Below are 17,476 nucleotides of genomic sequence, written 5' to 3' on the forward strand. Positions count from 1 at the left end.
GGGAGGCGGCGGCACGGGAAGCGGGCACACGACCGGGCAGCGTGACGAGGCGCCCGCTCCAGCCCCTCCGAGCGGCGTGCCCGCGGGGGCTCCGCCCCAGGACGCGCGCACTGCCCCGAGGCCTCTCGCCTCCCCTTCGCGTCCCGTCCTGCGGCGGGAAGGCTGGCGCGCACCCCTCTCCGCGGGCTTCGTGCGTCTGCACAAAGCGTACTCCTCGTCCGCGACCCCAGCACCCGGGAAGCGCGAGCGCTCCACCAGCACCGAGGGCCGCCCGGCCCTGCCCTCGGCGGACTCCGGCGGAGCCCGGCTCGCCGGGGGAGGGGCGCGTCGCCCGGTCCGCTCCGCAATCACGTCATCAGGCCCCGCTCCCCGCCGCGCGTCGTCGGGCCCCGCCCACAGAGGGCAGCGGGCCCCGCCCATGCCGCGCCGTCGCCCCGCCCCTCCGCTTCACGTCCCGCCTACCTGTCCTCCTGACCCCGCCTCGTCCTCTCGGCCCGCCCATCGTCTCGGCGACTTCGCACGTCGCTTAGCCTTACGTCACCGCGAGCCGCCTCACGTCGTTCCGTTTGCACGTCTTCCCGCCCCACGTCCCCTCGCGTCGCCCGGCTCCTTGTCCCCGCTTCGCGTCTCCCCGCCCACGCCGCCCTGTCAACGTCGCCCCGCCCCCCGTCGCCCCCGCCCACGCTGCCCCGGCCCTGTCGCCCCCGCCCACGCCGTCCCGTCAACGTCGCCCCGCCCACGCAGTTCCGTCAACGCCCCCGCGCCCCGTCGCCCCGCCCACGCTGCCCCGTCAACGTCGCCCCGCCCCCCGTCGCCCTGCCCGCGCCGCGCAGTCAACGTCGCCCCGCCCCACGTCTCGCCGCCATCGTCGCCCGGCCCCGCGTGAGGCGGCCTGCTGCAGCTCGGCGGACATGTGGGCGGCTCTCCGCGGGCTGTGGGGGCTCCACGCGGGGCTCCTTCTGGGCGGCGCCCGAGGCCTGCACAGCTCGCCGGTCTTCTGCGGCAAGAACCTACTCAAGAAGTTTGCTGCGAAAACCAAGTACTGTTCCCCGAGCAGGGGTGGGGGTCCCGCGGGGGGGTTCCGCGGGCCGGGCCGCGCCGCCTGCACCTGGCCTGCAGCCCGGGCTTGCGGCCGGGTCGGTGAGCGCGGCCTCCGCCTTCTAGGCGAGCGGTTGCTGAGGGATCCGCAGCGAGCCCACCTCTCACGCGGGGCGTGTGCGCGTTTTCCCAGCCGGCCTGTTGTGTTGTGTTTTCGCACAGTTAGGATGCTGACGTTCCGCGTGTCCTGAAAGCTAACAGTACGTCCCAAATTTATGAAGCAGAGTGCTGCACGCGCTTACCGTCCACTCTGGGTCCGAGGTTCCGGATCCTCCGACCCAGCCAACCTTGGACTGAAAATGTTCGGAGGAAATTCCAGGAAGATCTAAAACACAAAACCTGAACTTGCCTTGCTGGCAGCTATCTGCGCGGCATCGAGTAACCTCAGGGTGATTTAATGTATCCGGGAGGATGTGCGGAGGTTATATGCGAATACGGCGCGTTGAGCATCCTCGAATTTTGGTATCTTTGGGGTCTTGGAACCAATTCCCCGCAGATACCGAGGGATGATGATTCTTGTTACTAGAAGCGTTTTTCAGGAGAGTAGTTTCATCTCGTAAAGAGGGAAAGAAGAAAGATATGTAAGAATTTCCTTTCTATATTAGTGCTTTCTCTGTGGGGTTAATCTGTCAGGATAGGTTTTTTATGAGAGATAAGTATAATGAAATGTTGATTTATGTATCATTTTAATTCTGTTGTAGATATGTGTGTGTATTATATGTTTTTGTTTTAATAGAGTTTTTAAAGAATTTTAGGTTTACTGAAGGATTGGTGAGGATGAGTCCAGTTCCCATATAAACAAGCGTGGCACACGGGTTACAAGTGGTGCACTAGCATTGCTACATTATTAACCAAAGGCCTTGCTTTGTTCCCGGTTCCTTAGTTTTCCCCACTGTCTTTTTTCTGTTCCAGGATCCCATCCAGGGACCACATCACATTTAGTCATTGTCTTTTTAGGCTCCTCTTGACTGTGGCAGCTTCTCACACTGCCCCTGTTTTGATGATCTCCACAGTTTGAGGAGCACTGGTTAGATATTTTGTAGGATACCTGTTTGTTGGGATTAGTGTGATATTCTTCTCTTGCCTACACTGGGGTTTTGGTCTGGGGGGAGGAAGAGCACAGATGTAGTGCCGCTTCCATCACATCGGACGCGTGCTCCCAGCATGGTGTGTTGCTGTTGCTGTTGGTCTTCATTACTGACTGGAGGTCATTTTTGTCAGGTTTATCCACTATAACGTTACACCACCCCCAAATTCTGTAGTGGCTTCTTTGGGGGGAGTCGCCGTGTGCAGCTCACCCCTAAGGAGTGGGGAGTTATGCTCATGAATTATTTGAAATTTTACGTGGGAGATGTGTCTCTTCTCCGTTTCTTAATGCCTGTCAGGATGGACTCACGGGTTATAATCCAGTGCTGCTTAATTTTGTTCAAAATTATTCCAGCTTTGACCCCTGGGAGCTCTTTCAGGTGTATCCCTTTGACACACCCCGTAGTTATGGGGTTTTGAAATAGTTTTTAAATTAAAAAAACTTTTCAGCACATCCTTCTTTTCTGGCACTATAAGATGCCTCAGCCCTAGAATCAGCCATCTCTCCAAGGAGCTCTGGTTCCTTTATTGGAAACTGGTATCAGAAACCACGATCTGAGAGTTTAGTATGTTGATTGCTACTGGGGTGTCTGTCTTTTAGGCCTTTTCAGCTGACAAAGAAAAAACATAATGTGTTTATGTTAAGCCCTGTGTACATGCTTATCTATCAGTGTTTCTGCATGTCACCACCTGTAGCTATAGTAAGTGGCGCTTGAGTTCATGTTGCTCTCCAGCTCTCATCCGCTAGCTCACCGGTCACTCTCCCTTCCCTTGCTTGTCCACAACAGTGGGGAGCCTGGCTCCACCACCTGCCTTCTCTTTCTTTAGCTGTTCAACCCCAGCATTGATGTGTGGCAGTATGAGTCATTAACCTTGCTCTGGGAAGCAGTTTGGTAGCTGTATTTTTAAGATCCTCTTTCTCTACCTTGGGGACTAGAAGTAGACTTTAGATAAAAGTTGTGAGCTTGAATTTAAAACTGTCTTCTGCGACTGAGCTTTGCCTGTTCCACTAACCCAGGTAGGTGGCGGGTGGAGGCGCCAGGCTTCGGCTGCCTCAGAGGGCAGAACACTAACCCAACCATGGCAGGCCTGTGGCGCTCACCCCAATGAAAGCAATTCCAACCTTAAAAAAAATAAAAATAAATCTGTCTTCTGTCTCTCCTCTACAACCCATGCTCCTGTCACTTGGATATCCAAAGTTAAGAATTAAGTTACTCTAGTAACTTAATTTCTATGTTCAGGTTTAACCCCTTAGGAACAGTTGTGGTATCCGAACCTGGAGTTAGTTTTTGTAACTGTTTCTTACTTGATTTGCCATCAGTATTCAGCATAGTTCTTGTTTCCTCCCTATAGGAAGAAGTTTTGGTATGAAGGTCCTTCCTTGGGCTCTCACTTGGTAAGTATAGAGTAGCGACGGTGAGCCACTTTAGAATAATCTCGATGGGCATGAGGCTCCAAAAGGCGGCAGCTCTCCAGCTGGCAGCCCTTCCATTTCAGTGCTGGGGGGGACAGGGTCTCTGGGGCGGGGCTAGATACACTGGTGACACAGGATTTTGGCCTTTAAAAAAAATTACACTAGGGGACTTCCCCAGTGGTCCAGTGGTTAAGACTCTGCACTTCCACTGCAGGGGCACGGGTTTGATCCCTGGTTGGGGAACTGAGATCCCACATGCCTTGCAGTGTGGCTGGAAAAAAAAAGAAAAAAAAATTACACTAAAGTTTTCCAGACTGTCACATCTGTTATCAAATTCTAATATGGTAATGTCTATTCAGTTTCTGTGTGTGTGTGTATAACACAGATATGTGTGGATATACAGGCATACCTTGTTTTATTGCATTTCCCAGGTTCTGAGTTTTTTACAGATAGAAGGTTTATGGCAACCCTGCATTAGCAGGTGATGGCTAGCATTTTTTAGCAATAAAGTATTTTTAATTAAGGTATGCTTGTTGTTTTTAGATATATTGCTGTTACACACTTAATAGACTGCAGCATAGTGTAAACATACCTTCTCTGTGCACTGAGATATTGTGATGGTCTGGAACAAACCTGCTGTATCTCCAAAACGTATCTGTACTATAAAAGCTTAAGTAGTAAATGGTTCTTGATAGAAAAAAATACACTGTATATACTAGAAACAACTGAATTGTACTTTTTAAGAGGGAGACTTTTATGGTATATGGATTATATTTCAATAAAAATTTTTTTGGAAAAAATATATACTTGGCAGTTCTTTTAATCTTGAAGGAATGCTAGGTAAGATCTAGAAGGGTCTATAAAATAAACTGTATGTTCATGAAAGCTAAGATGGCCAGGAATGACCTTTGTTATCAGTTCGTACGAATTTGTGTACAGCTGTAATGTTGGCCTTTGTGTCTGCCTTTCTTCATGGAGACTCACAAGCCATCACAGTTGGAATTCCTAGTGAAGAGCACCTCCAAGAGAACCAGGAAGGAAGACCATGTGCGCCTGAGGGCCCTGAATGGCCTTCTCTACAAAGCGCTGACGGATCTGCTGGGCACGCCCGAAGTGAGCCAGGAGCTCTATGACCTGAATGTGGAGCTCTCCAAGGTAGACCTCGGGGCCAAGGAGGGACGGCAGGCCTCATGCATCTGTGCCTTGCCTAAAGGTTCGAAAAGGCAGAAGGGATGCTCAGTGCGGCCGTCTAGGTGTTAAGGAGAGGAAGGTGCTTGTGGGGTGCAAAAACAGAGGTCTGTCTGTGCACAGGTGGGGTCTTTGCCCAGACAGCCCCGAGGGTGCTCAGAGTCCAGCACGGGATGCGACGGGGTGTGTGACGGTCTGGGGGTCAGGTGGGTGGTGGATGCCTCTGCCTTCACCTTGGTGTAAAGACAAGGGAGGCAGCGTCTGCGCTCTGCCCTCAAAGTGGAGTGGGTTCAGCCAGAGGAGGACGAGGAGGGGCAGCGGCGGAGGCGTTCCTGTGGGGGCTGAGGCTGGGGTCGGGTCAGGGGAGGTCAGGTGTCCACCTTGCCCGGCAGTGTGCTTGGGGCGGCGGGTAGCCCTGGCGCTGGGGCACTAGCTCTGGCAGCGGGTGCCCGAAGCCAGGACTGCCTGTGAGTTAGCGTTTCTCTCCTGACGCGCTCTGTCCGAGGAGCGTCCCGGTGAGCTGAGAGTGATTTGGGGCGGGGTGGGGGCTCAGGTCTCTCTGACTTCAGACTTCTCTGCCTGCCGCGTGTTCTGGAGGGCGACCCTCTCGGAGGTGCAGAACACAAACACGGAGGCCGTCCTGCGGAGGAGCGCTGCGCACATGAGGTGAGCCTCTCCTTGACCCTGCCTTCCAGCCGATTTTGTTCACTGTTTTTGCTTTTAAGGAAAACTTGGGAAGCATGTTCCTGAATTTCACAGCAGAATTTATGTCTTCATCTATGCCATAATTTAGGTCAGTGGTTCTCAAAGTGTGGTCCTGGGTCCACAGGGACCCCTGAACTCCTGTGTAGGGGGAGGGTCGTGAGGTTAGAGCTGTTTTCACAAAGAGGTGTGGTTTTCCTTTCTCACCATGTTGATGTTTGCACTGAAGCCACGGTGGTGAAACTGCTGGCCCAGATGTCCTGGTGGCCATTGAAACTTCAGCACGTGCTCGCCGCGATAAACTTCAGTTTTGTTTAAGGGTGTCTTTGATGAACGTCGCGACGCTTGGGCACATCTGTGTAGTACCTGTGGTGGGAAGTGTGCGTGACGCTCTTGACGGTTGCCTTGGAAACACTGCCATTGCTCATTGTGACCCAAGATAAACACTCACCGGAAAGAGCAAGGGAACCAGCTATGCTTCTTCAGGTGTGGGTATTAGACAGGCATTTTCTCCAAAGTGAGAAAAGTGAACCTGTCACTTGAGGAAACAACTGACCATATTTGTTACCAGTGATAAAATTCAAGCTTTCAGTGCAAATCAGAATTCTAGAAAATTTGTATCCACCACTTTGAGTTTGACAGCTTTGCTGTACATGAGACCCTTATTGATGAGATTGGAGGTGATGTGTTGTAAAATACGTCATCATGTTGAAAATATGCATTACTTGGTGAATCAGTATTTTCTAAAATACCAGTGCACGAGGTTACAAAATCACACACGGGGAAAGATCACGTCAAAGGACAAGAGGTCCAACGGATTTTAATGTACAGAGAATGACATGTTCATTAACCTGGTTTCAGATGCCACACTGCAGCCTTTAATGAAGTACAGTTTGTTGAGTTTTTGTGTAGCATCAAAGAAAATCTACACTTTTCTGAAGGGCTGTTCATGTACTCTTTCCTTTTCAGTTACAGACCTGTGTGAGGCCCGATTTTCTTCTATTTTGAACAAAATAACAGCAGATTGAATGCAGACACAGAGTTGAGAATCCAGCTGTGTTCCATTATGCTAGCTGTTAAATTTGCAACTACGTAAGGAATGCCACTCTTCTCAGTAATTTTTTTTAAAACATAGTAATTATTTTAAGTGAATTAATACATATTTTTACATTTTTCAGCTTTAATTTCTAGTATGGTAAATACTGATAGATGTAACCCACATAAACAAAAGATCTTTGGTGTCCTCACTAATTTTTAAGAGTATAAAGGGGGTCCTGAGTTCAAAGATTTTGAGAACCACTGAGATGGGAGATAGTAAAGAAGTTACTCAGTTTTCTCCTCAGTCTTAAAAATGCAGAAACCCGGCTGACCAGCACGCAGAACTGGAGCTCCGCCTTCCTGCCTCCCTGCCTCCCTCTTCTTTCTCCCTGTCCTTCCTGCCTCTCCGCTGTTCCTTTTAGGAGGAGGGGGTAGATGTTGAGAATTCAGATGTCAGAACTGGCATTTTCATGCACATCTACTTCAGCTCTCCTGCATCCATCACAGTGATCCTAAGAGTCTCTAAAGTTGTGTATCAAAGAATGGTCAGTTAATCTCATTTTTTACATCTAACAGAAACAAGAAGATGAGAGATTTCCAACAAGTGTTGAGATAACAGCTTTGTTTTCTGATTAGTTTTTAGGTAATCAGAAAATTCAGTTGAACAGAATGTCACTTTTCCCAACTCTTTTGATCACCAAGGTTTAGTGTAATGGTTTTCCCATAACTACATACCAAGACCTGTCACTGAGCAGATGTGCTGTGTGTCATGGCAGTGTTTTCACTGGATCCCCGGGGCCCCTGGGTCCATACATATCGCCTGACTGGGTAATAAGAAGGTCATTTCTGCGTCTGACGTCGGGGTAGCAGCAGGCTGGCCGCCACACTCTTGTGGCGCTGTCTCTGTTGAGTGCTGGTCGAATGGAGGCACAGAGCCCTGGCAGGTTGTTGGTGCCCCAACCATGAAGCCCAAGGCCCCAGTGATGCCCAGGAGGGCGTTCAGGTTCACATCCGGCTGTAAGAGTCTCAAAAGTTGCATTAAGAGAATTAAAAACAACTGTGGTGATGCATTTTGTATCCCTGATGAAGTGTGGCAATTGGCTAAGGGAGACTTTTCATCTTTGAGCAGTATGATAAGCAAAGCTCATGCCTCGCCTCTTCATGAGATGACTTTTCTGTTTCTGGCACTGTCACCCCTCCACCAAATGTCACCTGCGGCTGCACCAATCTCATTCTCTCTCCAGGCACATTTTGATGTCCCAGCAGACCCTGAGGAACATGCCACCAATAGTGTTTGTTCGGGACAGAAAAAACGCAGCTATGGTGGAGGTAAGGCTTTTACATAATTACCTTTTTTTTTTTTTAATTTTTAAATTTTTATTTTTGGCTGCGTTGGGTCTTCGTTGCTGCGCGCAGGCTTTCTCTAGCTGCAGCAGGCAGGGGCTACTCTTCATGGCGGTAACTCGCTTCTCATTGTGGTGGCTTCTCGTTGCAGAGCTCGAGCTCTAGGCGTGCGGGCTTCGGTAGTTGTAACACGTGGGCTTTAGAGCACAGGCTCAGCAGTTGTGGTGCAACGGGCCTACTTGCTCTGCAGCATTTGGGATCTTTCCGGACCAGAGCTTGAACCCATGTTCCCTGCATTGGCAGGCAGATTCTTAACCAGTGTGTCACCAAGGGAAGTCCCTGTATGGGTAAGATTTAAAATTTTATTTTTAAATATTCGAAAGATAACATATACAGTTTTTAAAAGGTCATACTTAGAAGGGTACAAGTGAAAAGTAAGGCTCATATACCCCTGTTCTCAGCCCTGTTCCCCGGAGGTAACCACTTTGTATGGCTTTAATTTTTTTAATGCTTATCGGTGTAAGTGTAACTCGTAAACCGACTCCCTCCCTCTCTCAGTTTGTAAACCTGAAGCACAGTGCACCCTCCTGTGCTTGCCCCCTTCCTACACTTCCCTAGATTTCATCTGTGTGTGGTTACTTCACACCATTAAGGCTGACGCGTGGTTCTGTCGTGTAACTGTAATTGTTCATAGTTATTTCCCTTGTTTCAGGTATAAGTTGATTATAAAGGTTAAAAAACTGTTAAAATATACATATATTTTAATCTGGGTGGTGGTTACTTCGTGGTTATTAAGGTGTGTTATGCCCTTAAAAAGCTCATCTGGAAAAACAGCAGCATTTACAGGGTTATGACTAGGTGGCTGTTAGTCACTGTACAACTAGGTCGTGTTTAGATCCACAGAGGAAAAAAAAATCTAATTTTTTTTCCCTTTTGTTATTATACAAGCAATACCGAAAACATTATACGGATAATAACCTTGATAGATGTGTGATTTCCTAGCTAGAAAGGGGAAGAGGAGTGAAGTTGCAGTGCCGGGTTACAGCTCAAGTCGCATTTTGGTCACAGGCGTGCTGTGCACATCCTCAGCAGGAACCCCCGGACACAGCTGGGGGTCTGGCAGGAGGAGCACTCTGCTCTTACTGCACCGCGACTCGTCACTCTCTCCGTGGAGGAAGAATTCAGAGCTGCACGTTCCCACCTGGCTGTGTGGGTTCCTTTCCAGAAACAGTCATTGGAGGGAGGGAGGGAGGGAGGGGCATGCACGCTTGAGGGTTTCTGGGAGGGCCTTATTCCGGAGGTTGTGCTGTTGGGTGTATGCTTTGGAGGCCGTTTCAGGCCTGTCTAGTGTCTGTCCTACCATGTGTGCCCAGGGGAGGTGGTCACGGGTCGGACATGTGCCGCATGGTGACGGTGGGTCCTGCACGTGCTCAGAGCGCAGCTGTTGACCTGCAGGCCACGGGAGGTCAGGCCTCAGCTGGCCCCTCATTGTCCTGTAGTTTCTGTCTCACTGTAGTTAGAAGTAAAGGCTGGACCAGAGGGGGTTTCTGATTTGGACAGGTGATCATTTGAGGGCATGGTCATTGCTTCCCTTGGTGTAAGTCAGGGCAGTGTTTTTCAAACACTATGTACTTCTTTTTTAAAAAAACTTTTATTGAGATACAGTTAACAGACAATAAACAACATATATTTAGAGTGTACCGTTTGGTATCCCAATCTCCCAATTAATTCCCCCCCAACCCTCCCCACTTTCCCCACTTGGTGTCCATGTGTTTCTTCTCTACACCTGTGTCTCTATTTCTGCCTTGCATTTCCTCTTTCATAGTTGTTAGCATTTGCCTTATGTATTGAGGTGCTCCTATATTGGGAGCATATATATTTATAATTGTTATCTCCTCTTCTTGGATGGATCCCTTGATCTTTATGTAATGTCCTTTCTTGTCTCTTGTAACATTTTTTATTTTAAAGTCTATTTTATCTGATATGAGTATCGCCACTCCAGCTTTCTTTTGATTTCCATTTGCATGGAATATCTTTTTCCATCCCCTAACTTTCCGTCTGTATGTGTCCCTAGGTCTGAAGTGGGTCTCTTGTAGACAGCATATATATGGGTCTTGTTTTTGTTTCCATTCAGACAGTCTGTGTCTTCTGGTTGGTGCATTTAGTCCATTTACATTCAAGGTGATTATCAATATGTATGTTCCTATTACCATTTTCTGAATTGTTTTGTTTTTGTTTTTGTAGGTCCTTTTCTTCTCTTATGTTTCCCTCTTAGAGACGTTCCTTTAGCATATGTTGTAGGACTGGTTTGGTGGTGCTGAATTCTCTTAGCTGTTGTTTGTCTGTAAGGCTTTTGATTTCTCTGTCGAATCTGAATGAGATCCTTGCTGGGTAGAGTATTCTGGGTTGTAGGTGCTTCCCTTCGTCACTTGAAATATATCATGCCACTCCCTTCTGGCTTGCAGAGTTTCTGCTGAGAAATCAGCTGTTACCCTTATGGGAGTTCCCTTGTATGTTATTTGTCTTTTTTCCCTTGTTGCTTTTAATAACTTTTCTCTGTCTTTAATTTTTGTCATTTGGACTACTGTATGTCTTGGCTTGTTTCTTCTTGGGTTTATCCTGCCTGGGACTCTGCGCTTCCTGGACTTGGGTAGCTATTTCCTTTCCCATGTTAGGGAAGTTTTCAACTATAATCTCTTCCAATATTTTCTCGAGTCCTTTCTCTCTCTCTTCTCCTTCTGGGACCCCTATAATGCGAATGTTGGTGCATTTAACGTTGTCCCAGAGGTGTCTTAGGCTGTCTTCAGTTCTTTTCATTCTTTTTTCTTTATTCCTTTCCGCATCAGTGATGATCACCATTCTGTCTTCCAGGTCACTTATTTGCCCTTCTGCCTCAGTTAATCTGCTGTTGGTTCCTTGTAGTGTATTTTTCATTTCAGTTATTGTGTTGCATATCTCTGTTTGTTTGCTCTTTAATTCTTCTAGGTCTTTGGGAAACTTTTCAATCTTTGCATCCAGTCTTTTTTCAAAGTCCTGGATCATCTTCACCATCATTATTCTGAATTCTTTTTCTGGAAGTGTGCCTATCTCCTCTTCATTTAGTTGTTTTTCTGGGGCTTTATCCTGTCCCTTCATCTGGTACAAAGTCCTCTGCTTTTTCATTTTCTCTGTCTTTCTGTGGCTGTGGTTTTCAGTTCCACAAGATGAAATATTGCTGTTACTGCTTGATCCTGCTGTCTGCCCTCTTGTGGAGGAAGCTGTCTAGGAGGTTGGTGGGTGCTTCCTGATGGGAGGGACTGATGGTGGGTTGGGCTGGGTGGGTGGAGCTCAGTAAGACTTTAATCCAATTTGGTGGGTGGAGCTTAGTAAAACTTTAATCTGCTTGTCTGCCAATGGGTGGGGCTGTGTTCCCACTCTGTTGGTCCTTTGGCCTGAAGCCACCTAGCACTGGAGCCCACAGGCTCTTTGGTGGAGCTAATGGTGGACTCTGGAAGAGCTCACACCAATGAGCACCTCCCAGATCCCCTGCCACCAGTGCCCCGTCTCCTTGGTGAGCCACAGCTGCCCCCCACCTCTGCAGACAACCTTCCAACACCAGCAGGTAGGTCTGGTTCAGTCTCCTGTGGGGTCACTGCTCCTTCCCCCTGGGTCCTGGTGAGCACACTTTTTTGTGTGCCCTCCAAGAGTGGAGGCTCCGTTTCCCCCAGTCCTCTGGAGGTCCTGCAGTCAAATCCCGTTGGCCTTCAGAGTCTGATTCTCTGCAGATTCCTCCTCCCGTTGCTGGACCGCCAGGTTAGGAAGCCTGACGTGGGGCTCAGAACCCTCACTTTAGTGGGTGGACTTCTGCGGTATAACTGTTCTCCAGCTTGTGAGTCACCCACCCAGCATTTATGGGATTTGATTTTAACGTGATTGCACCCCTCCTACCGTCTCATTGCGGCTTCTCCTTTGTCTCTGGATGTGGGGTGTCTTTTTTGGTGAGCTCCAGTGTCTTTCTGTCGATGATTGTTCAGCAGTTAGTTGTAATTCTGGTGCTCTTGCGAGAGGGAGTGAGCGCACGTCCTCCTACTCCACCATCTTGGTCCTATCTGTATGTTCTTAATAGATTTAAAGTCAGCCATTGATAAAGCAGCTTGGATAGAGACAGAAATTTGGAATTGGGAGTTCTGGATGAAACTTTGAGTCTTCTATCAGTCAGTTTATTTCTGTTTTATATTGCTTGCACCAAAAATCAGGTAGTTGCAACTGCTAACAGCTGTTACCAGTTTCAACAGCTTACTTTGCATTCTCAGGCTAGTATTCAGGTCACCGGTCTGGACATTTGAAGGAGGACTAGTAATAAGCTCTGTACAAACGGAACCCTGAGTAATTCAGCAGTGTCGATGGTACTGCCAGTAAACACGCTCAGAGGTGCTCAGCACCACTGGTCATCAGGAGAGCAAAAATGAAAACCAGCGCGCCCCTCTCCATAACGGCTTACCTTACAGGAGTGAGGGTGCAGGGGGTGAGGTGCAACGGGTACGGCCGTGCTATCGGGAGAGGGCAGGGCCCCTGTGGAGACTGGCTGTCCCCACAGAAGCTGAGTCTGTGACCCGCGAGCCCTTACAGCACCCATGGAAGTGGGTGTGAGCGTCAGGGACGTGCCTGGGAGCGTGGCACAGGGTTTTTTCGGGTGCAGGTAGCAGGATGGACAGACATGCTCTGGAACAGTTACCTGACCCTCGCCTCCCACCTGACGCAGAGCTGGCGGAAAGGCCAACTTCTCTGTGCTTCTGTTTATAAAAAGTTCAGAGACAAGTGTGACTAATCTTTGGTGATGGAAGTAAAAGTAATGGCTGTTGTGGAGCTGCATGAGCAGGAGGGGTCCGAAGGAGGCTTCCTCAGAAGCTTCATCTTCTCAATGTTGAGGAAGGGGCAGTGTCCACAGGTGTGTTCAGTTTGTGGCATGGCATTGAGCTACACTTAATGATTTGTGTCCTTTTCTCATAATTTTACACATCAGTCAAGAGGTTTTTAAAATGTTGATTTTTATTTTAACTATAAAGGAAAAAATTTTTTATCTGAATTTGTAAGGAAAATGCATAAACTCTGACACCCGTATGGTGATCCATGTCCACTTGTCTCCCTGCTGACCGTCAGGCGTCAGGCAGCCGGTGCCCACCAGGCAGGAGCACCCGCTGCACGTGGTCTGGCCGGCACCGTCTGAGCTCAGCTGCTGCTCTGATCCCTCCCACACGGGGTGGTAACCTGGTGGTCTGTGTTAATGTGCTAGAATTTGAGGTTGTGTTTGAATTTGGTTCTTTGTTAAAACTGATTAAAAGAAGCCTTATTGAGGCCTAATTTATATATGATAAGATGTACCCCCTCTGACACGTGTACCTGTGTGTCATCGCCACCCCTGCTCACCCCAGTGGGTACGCCCTACCACTCGTCTGATTTCAGTCACCATAGATTAGCTTTGCCTGGTGAGATTTCTGTAATTTCACATAAATAGAATCAGGATGTTGTCTTTTGCGTCTGGCTTTGCTAAGCACAGTGTTCTGAAGATTTCTTCATGTTGTTTCGTGTGTAAGTGGTTCCTTTTTGTTCGTAAGTAGCACCCATCATACGACTGTACTGCAGTTTACTTACCAGTCACCTTGCGATAGACAGTTGTCTTTTTTCTCAGTTTTTGTAAAGAGTGAAGCACTGTGAGCATCTATGTACAGATTTTTGTGGATGTATGTTTTGTTTCATTTAAGTCAGTTCCTAGGAGTACCAGGTGTAGGTTTAACTTTCAGAAAACTGCCAGGCTGCTGTAGCACGGCCGTGCTGTCTGCATGCCCGCTGTCGTGCCAGAGTCCTGCTGATGGGCGTCCTCGCCGACCCCCGGGGTCGCGTTTGGTGATTAAACGTGCCTTTTCTTGCTGACTGCTTTATTATTGAGCATCTTTTCATGTGCCTACTGGTCCTTCCTCCTTTTGTGGATCAATTCACGTCTTTGGCCCGTTTTTAACAAGGTCTGCTTCTTATTGAGTTGTGCAGGGTCATTGTCTATCGGGTACGCGTCTGCTGGCAGAAGTGTGCATGGTGAATATTTCCTCCCAATTTTAACTTTGGAGGCTTCCTGATATTCTCTCTGGATGGTTTGTCTCCAGTTCTGCTGCTCCTCACCTTTGTAGCTTTGTTGGTGTGTCACTGGTTGGTGATGATACTTTAGTCCTGCGTGTGACGGGGCCCAGTTTTGGACCAGGCTCCTTTGGGCTTACACTGAAGCAGGAGGTCGGGTCTCAGTGCATGGTCCCAGTAGGCTGACCCGGCGGCAGTCAGAACAGGCACGGGATGTGGAGAGGCCCGCAGTGGGCCCTGCTGAGGAGCAGGGCTCACCTCCCGTGTGGGCCCCTCAGCCCCCTCGGAGCTGGAGTCACGTGCCGGACTCTGCGACTCTCATGTTGCCACGCTGGGAGGTTTTGTCCCCCAAGCAAATCTGTGGCAAAATTGAAGCATTTTATAAAACTTTATTAGAAACCAGCAAGTGTTAGTAACTCAACTAATAATTCACTGCTTTCTTTGTAAATTTGACTAGTACAAGTTTTAAGTGCAGCTTTAAAAAAGCCCCAGTTCATTATGAGAGAAAGTGTGACAGTGGGTGTGGGCAGCGCCACCGGAAGGAGTGATGTCAAGCGGGGTCGAGGCCTGTGGTTGAGCTGGCACTGGGCACCGGGCACCGGGCAGTGGGACGCTCGCGCTCAGCCGGTGTGCGGCAGGCGGTGGAGAGGCGTGGCTTGCCAATCACCCTCTGTCTCTTCCTTTTTTAGGTTGATCGGTTACTGGCAATTGCTGATTTTGGACCCCCAGACGAAAAAGACTTTGTGCAAAATGATTTCAGGTGGTACGTGTGGACATACATTTTTGATTCAGGCAGACACCCAGGTGTGGACTTCCTGGTTTCTACAGCAGCTACACAGTCCTACCTGCTCCCTGCCAGGTGTTGGGGGTGGGGGGTGGCGCGTGGTGGGCCCTGCTTTCTGCCCTCGGGTCTTGCCCTGGGGCACAGCCCTGTGTCAGCATTCGTGCCTCGGGGGTCCACCCAGAAGTGCCGGGGCCTGGACTCTGAGTGCTGGCGGTAGCGGCTCATCCTCTCCTTCCCTCGGCACAATTGTATTGCGGGCCTGCCCCCTGGCAGGCCCTGTTCTAGCACTTAGAGAACATCTGTGAATAAACAGCAGTGTCCTTGGAGCCAGCGTTTTGCTGGGAAACAGTAAACATCAGGGTAGGCCTCTGAGAAGGTGACTCCAGATCAGAGTTAGAGGTGTGATGTGGCCAGATTTGAATTTCGAAAGGGTTCTTTGGTTTTGCTCTCAGAGTGGACTCTTCTCTGTTGGTGCATCCGGTAACCCGCGCGACAGACCTGAAGAGCCCCCCGCCCGTACTTCTGTTTAACTGGCCCAGCTCACTAGCCACGTTTAAGTGGGGAGAAAATAAAAATGCTGCATCAGAAGTACGCTGGCCTGAGCCACGCACAGGCTGCAGGGGTGCTGGCCGAGAAGTTCTGGACTGGAGAACGCCTGAGCAAACCCCCTTTCTTCTGACCTGTCTCCACAGTTACCCTTAGAGAGATGTTAGGACAGTGTGTGAGTAAGTGGCTGTAGGAAGTATGGTGTGTGGTGTGAATGTCCTCTTCTCCCCTCCAGCGACCCTGAGGCCCTGGATACTGTGTTGCCGTGCGACACCCTGGGCCCTGCTGCTCCCTCGAGTCTGTGTGGGATTGACCACGAGGTGCTCAACAAGCAGATCCTGGAGTACAAGAGGAGGAGAGGGAAAGGGCACGGGAGCGAGGGCCCAGGGTGGCCAGAGCACGCGGCTGAGCTGACGAAGCAGATGAGGAAGAGCAAGGCCAAGCCCTGCAAGGACCGTGACCTCTCTCCCAAGGACTACCTGTCAGGGGTGGGGAGTGACGAGCCCCCGGGCAATGGAGGGGCCCTGCCTGAGGAGCACACCCCGGGGTACACGTGGGGGCTCCAGGAAGCCGGGCAGGAGCCGGAGGCAGAGCGGAGGGATCACGAGGGGCGTGGAGCCTGACCTGACCCCTGCGAGCACACGGAGAGGACCTTGCTTGGAGACATGCCAGCCGGTGCCGGTGCCTCCCAGGGCGCCCATGTGCAGGTACAGGCTGTGCTGCAGTGGGAGGGGCGAGGCCTGTGGAAGGGGTGTGGACACCTCTTCGGGCGATGGCGGTGGTGTAGGGTCCGTCCTCCTTATTTGGGATTCCACATTTGCACGTTCGCCTGCTCACTAGAGAGTTCCTCCATGGCCCCCAGGTCCATGCTTGTGCTTTTGTGGTCATTCTCGGACATGCGCAGACAGGTGGGCTCTTGAGTGCTGTGATGCACGTGTGACCTCACGTCCACATGAGGCGCTGCTCTGGCTACTTCTCCCATCTTGGGCTGTAAACGGCTGTCCTGTCTGCGGCTGGGTTAGCACCGCTTTCGTGCCTTTCGATGGAGATTCCATTCATGGCGCTGAAGTGCTGTCTAGTTTTCCTAAGTGCAGGAGGCTGTGATGTGTCTTCTAGAGAAAGCACGTGTGTTAGGAAATAAAGCATTTAAGTCCAACACAGAGAAACGTTGTCCTGGGCTTGGCGCATCTCCATTTTGTAAGTACCGTCAACCTTGAAATGCTGAAAGTGCTCCTAACAGTTCAGATAATTGGAGAAAGGTACACTGCTTAAGATAAAGCAAGGAAACCTGTAACACGGATTTTCAGGGAGTGTGATTTCCCTTCTTGTAAACTGTCTGGGGAAGGAAAGCATTGTCCTTACCTCTGCAACAGTGGCAAGCCCTAAATGCCACTTTCCTTGTCAGCACCTGGGACCAGGTGCAGCGCCCCAGCGGGGATGTGGCACCAAGAAGTCCATCTTTGCTGGGACAGCGGCCCCCACTGGAAGGACAGCATCACGGGACACGGGCCAACCACTAGCTGCTCGGGGCGCGTTGCGCTTTGGTGCTTGTGTGATCCCACCTGGAAGGGTACACATAGCCTGTGGGGGCTGTTTCCTGCAGGGGTGTGGGTTTTTACACAGCCTCTGAGCAGAGAAGAAACGTCCAGAGGGAAGATTGACCTGTATTAAGGTGTGCACAGGACCTGTTCTAATCAGGTGTGGTAAGATGACAGACTTGGAGACTGCGGCCTCGGAAGAGCTCTTGACTCACAGTTGCCAGGATGGGGGGCACAGCACGCTGCACGGGGCCCCGCGGAGAAGCGCCAGTGCTGGTCAGGAGGCAGAGGGAGAGGAGGAGGCGTGGCCGAACCCATCTTGTGGCTCCCGGAAGAGGAATGGGTGAGGGGGGTGAGCAGGTTTGAGCCCTTTTGGCAGGCTCTGGGCTCTAGGGCTGGCTCGAAGTTGTCCACGGCCTGGCCCTGGGTGCCTTGGGACAGAGGATGCACTGGCCTGGGACAGTCAGAGCTGGCAGCGGTGGTCGGGGAGCACCCTGGCTTGGGTGGTTTGAGTATGAAGGGCATGCTCACGGGAGTCACCTGCTGTCTCTCGGAGTTAGCCAGCTTGGGAAGGGGTCTCTCCCCAGCCCACAAGGCCCCCAAGATGTCAAAACACCATAAATACAGAAA

General features: G+C 50.3%; 1 protein-coding gene across 1 annotated transcript; it reads left to right on the forward strand.

Moving 5' to 3' along the window:
• The first annotated feature begins 847 nt into the window (after positions 1-847).
• RBFA (ribosome binding factor A) lies at positions 848-16,606 on the forward strand. The gene is made up of 7 exons (XM_057699818.1): positions 848-1,039; positions 3,538-3,580; positions 4,577-4,753; positions 5,340-5,452; positions 7,771-7,855; positions 14,668-14,741; positions 15,544-16,606. Exons 1-7 carry the CDS (start codon positions 912-914, stop codon positions 15,929-15,931), a joined length of 1,008 nt encoding a protein of 335 aa, XP_057555801.1. The 5' UTR covers positions 848-911; the 3' UTR covers positions 15,932-16,606.
• Positions 16,607-17,476: the final 870 nt, after the last annotated feature.

The sequence above is a fragment of the Hippopotamus amphibius genome, chromosome 11 (genome assembly GCF_030028045.1).
Source record: "Hippopotamus amphibius kiboko isolate mHipAmp2 chromosome 11, mHipAmp2.hap2, whole genome shotgun sequence".
In the NCBI taxonomy this organism is placed as follows: domain Eukaryota; kingdom Metazoa; phylum Chordata; class Mammalia; order Artiodactyla; family Hippopotamidae; genus Hippopotamus; species Hippopotamus amphibius.

What these genes read in the sequence shown, in the direction of transcription:
- RBFA (XM_057699818.1), top strand. Translation starts at nt 912, where the DNA reads ATGTGGGCGGCTCTCCGCGGGCTGTGGGGGCTCCACGCGGGGCTCCTT. An exon ending in AAGTTTGCTGCGAAAACCAA is followed by an intron (nt 1,040 to 3,537) that starts GTACTGTTCCCC and finishes TCCTCCCTATAG; the next exon opens with GAAGAAGTTTTGGTATGAAG. An exon ending in GTGCAAAATGATTTCAGGTG is followed by an intron (nt 14,742 to 15,543) that starts GTACGTGTGGAC and finishes TCTCCCCTCCAG; the next exon opens with CGACCCTGAGGCCCTGGATA.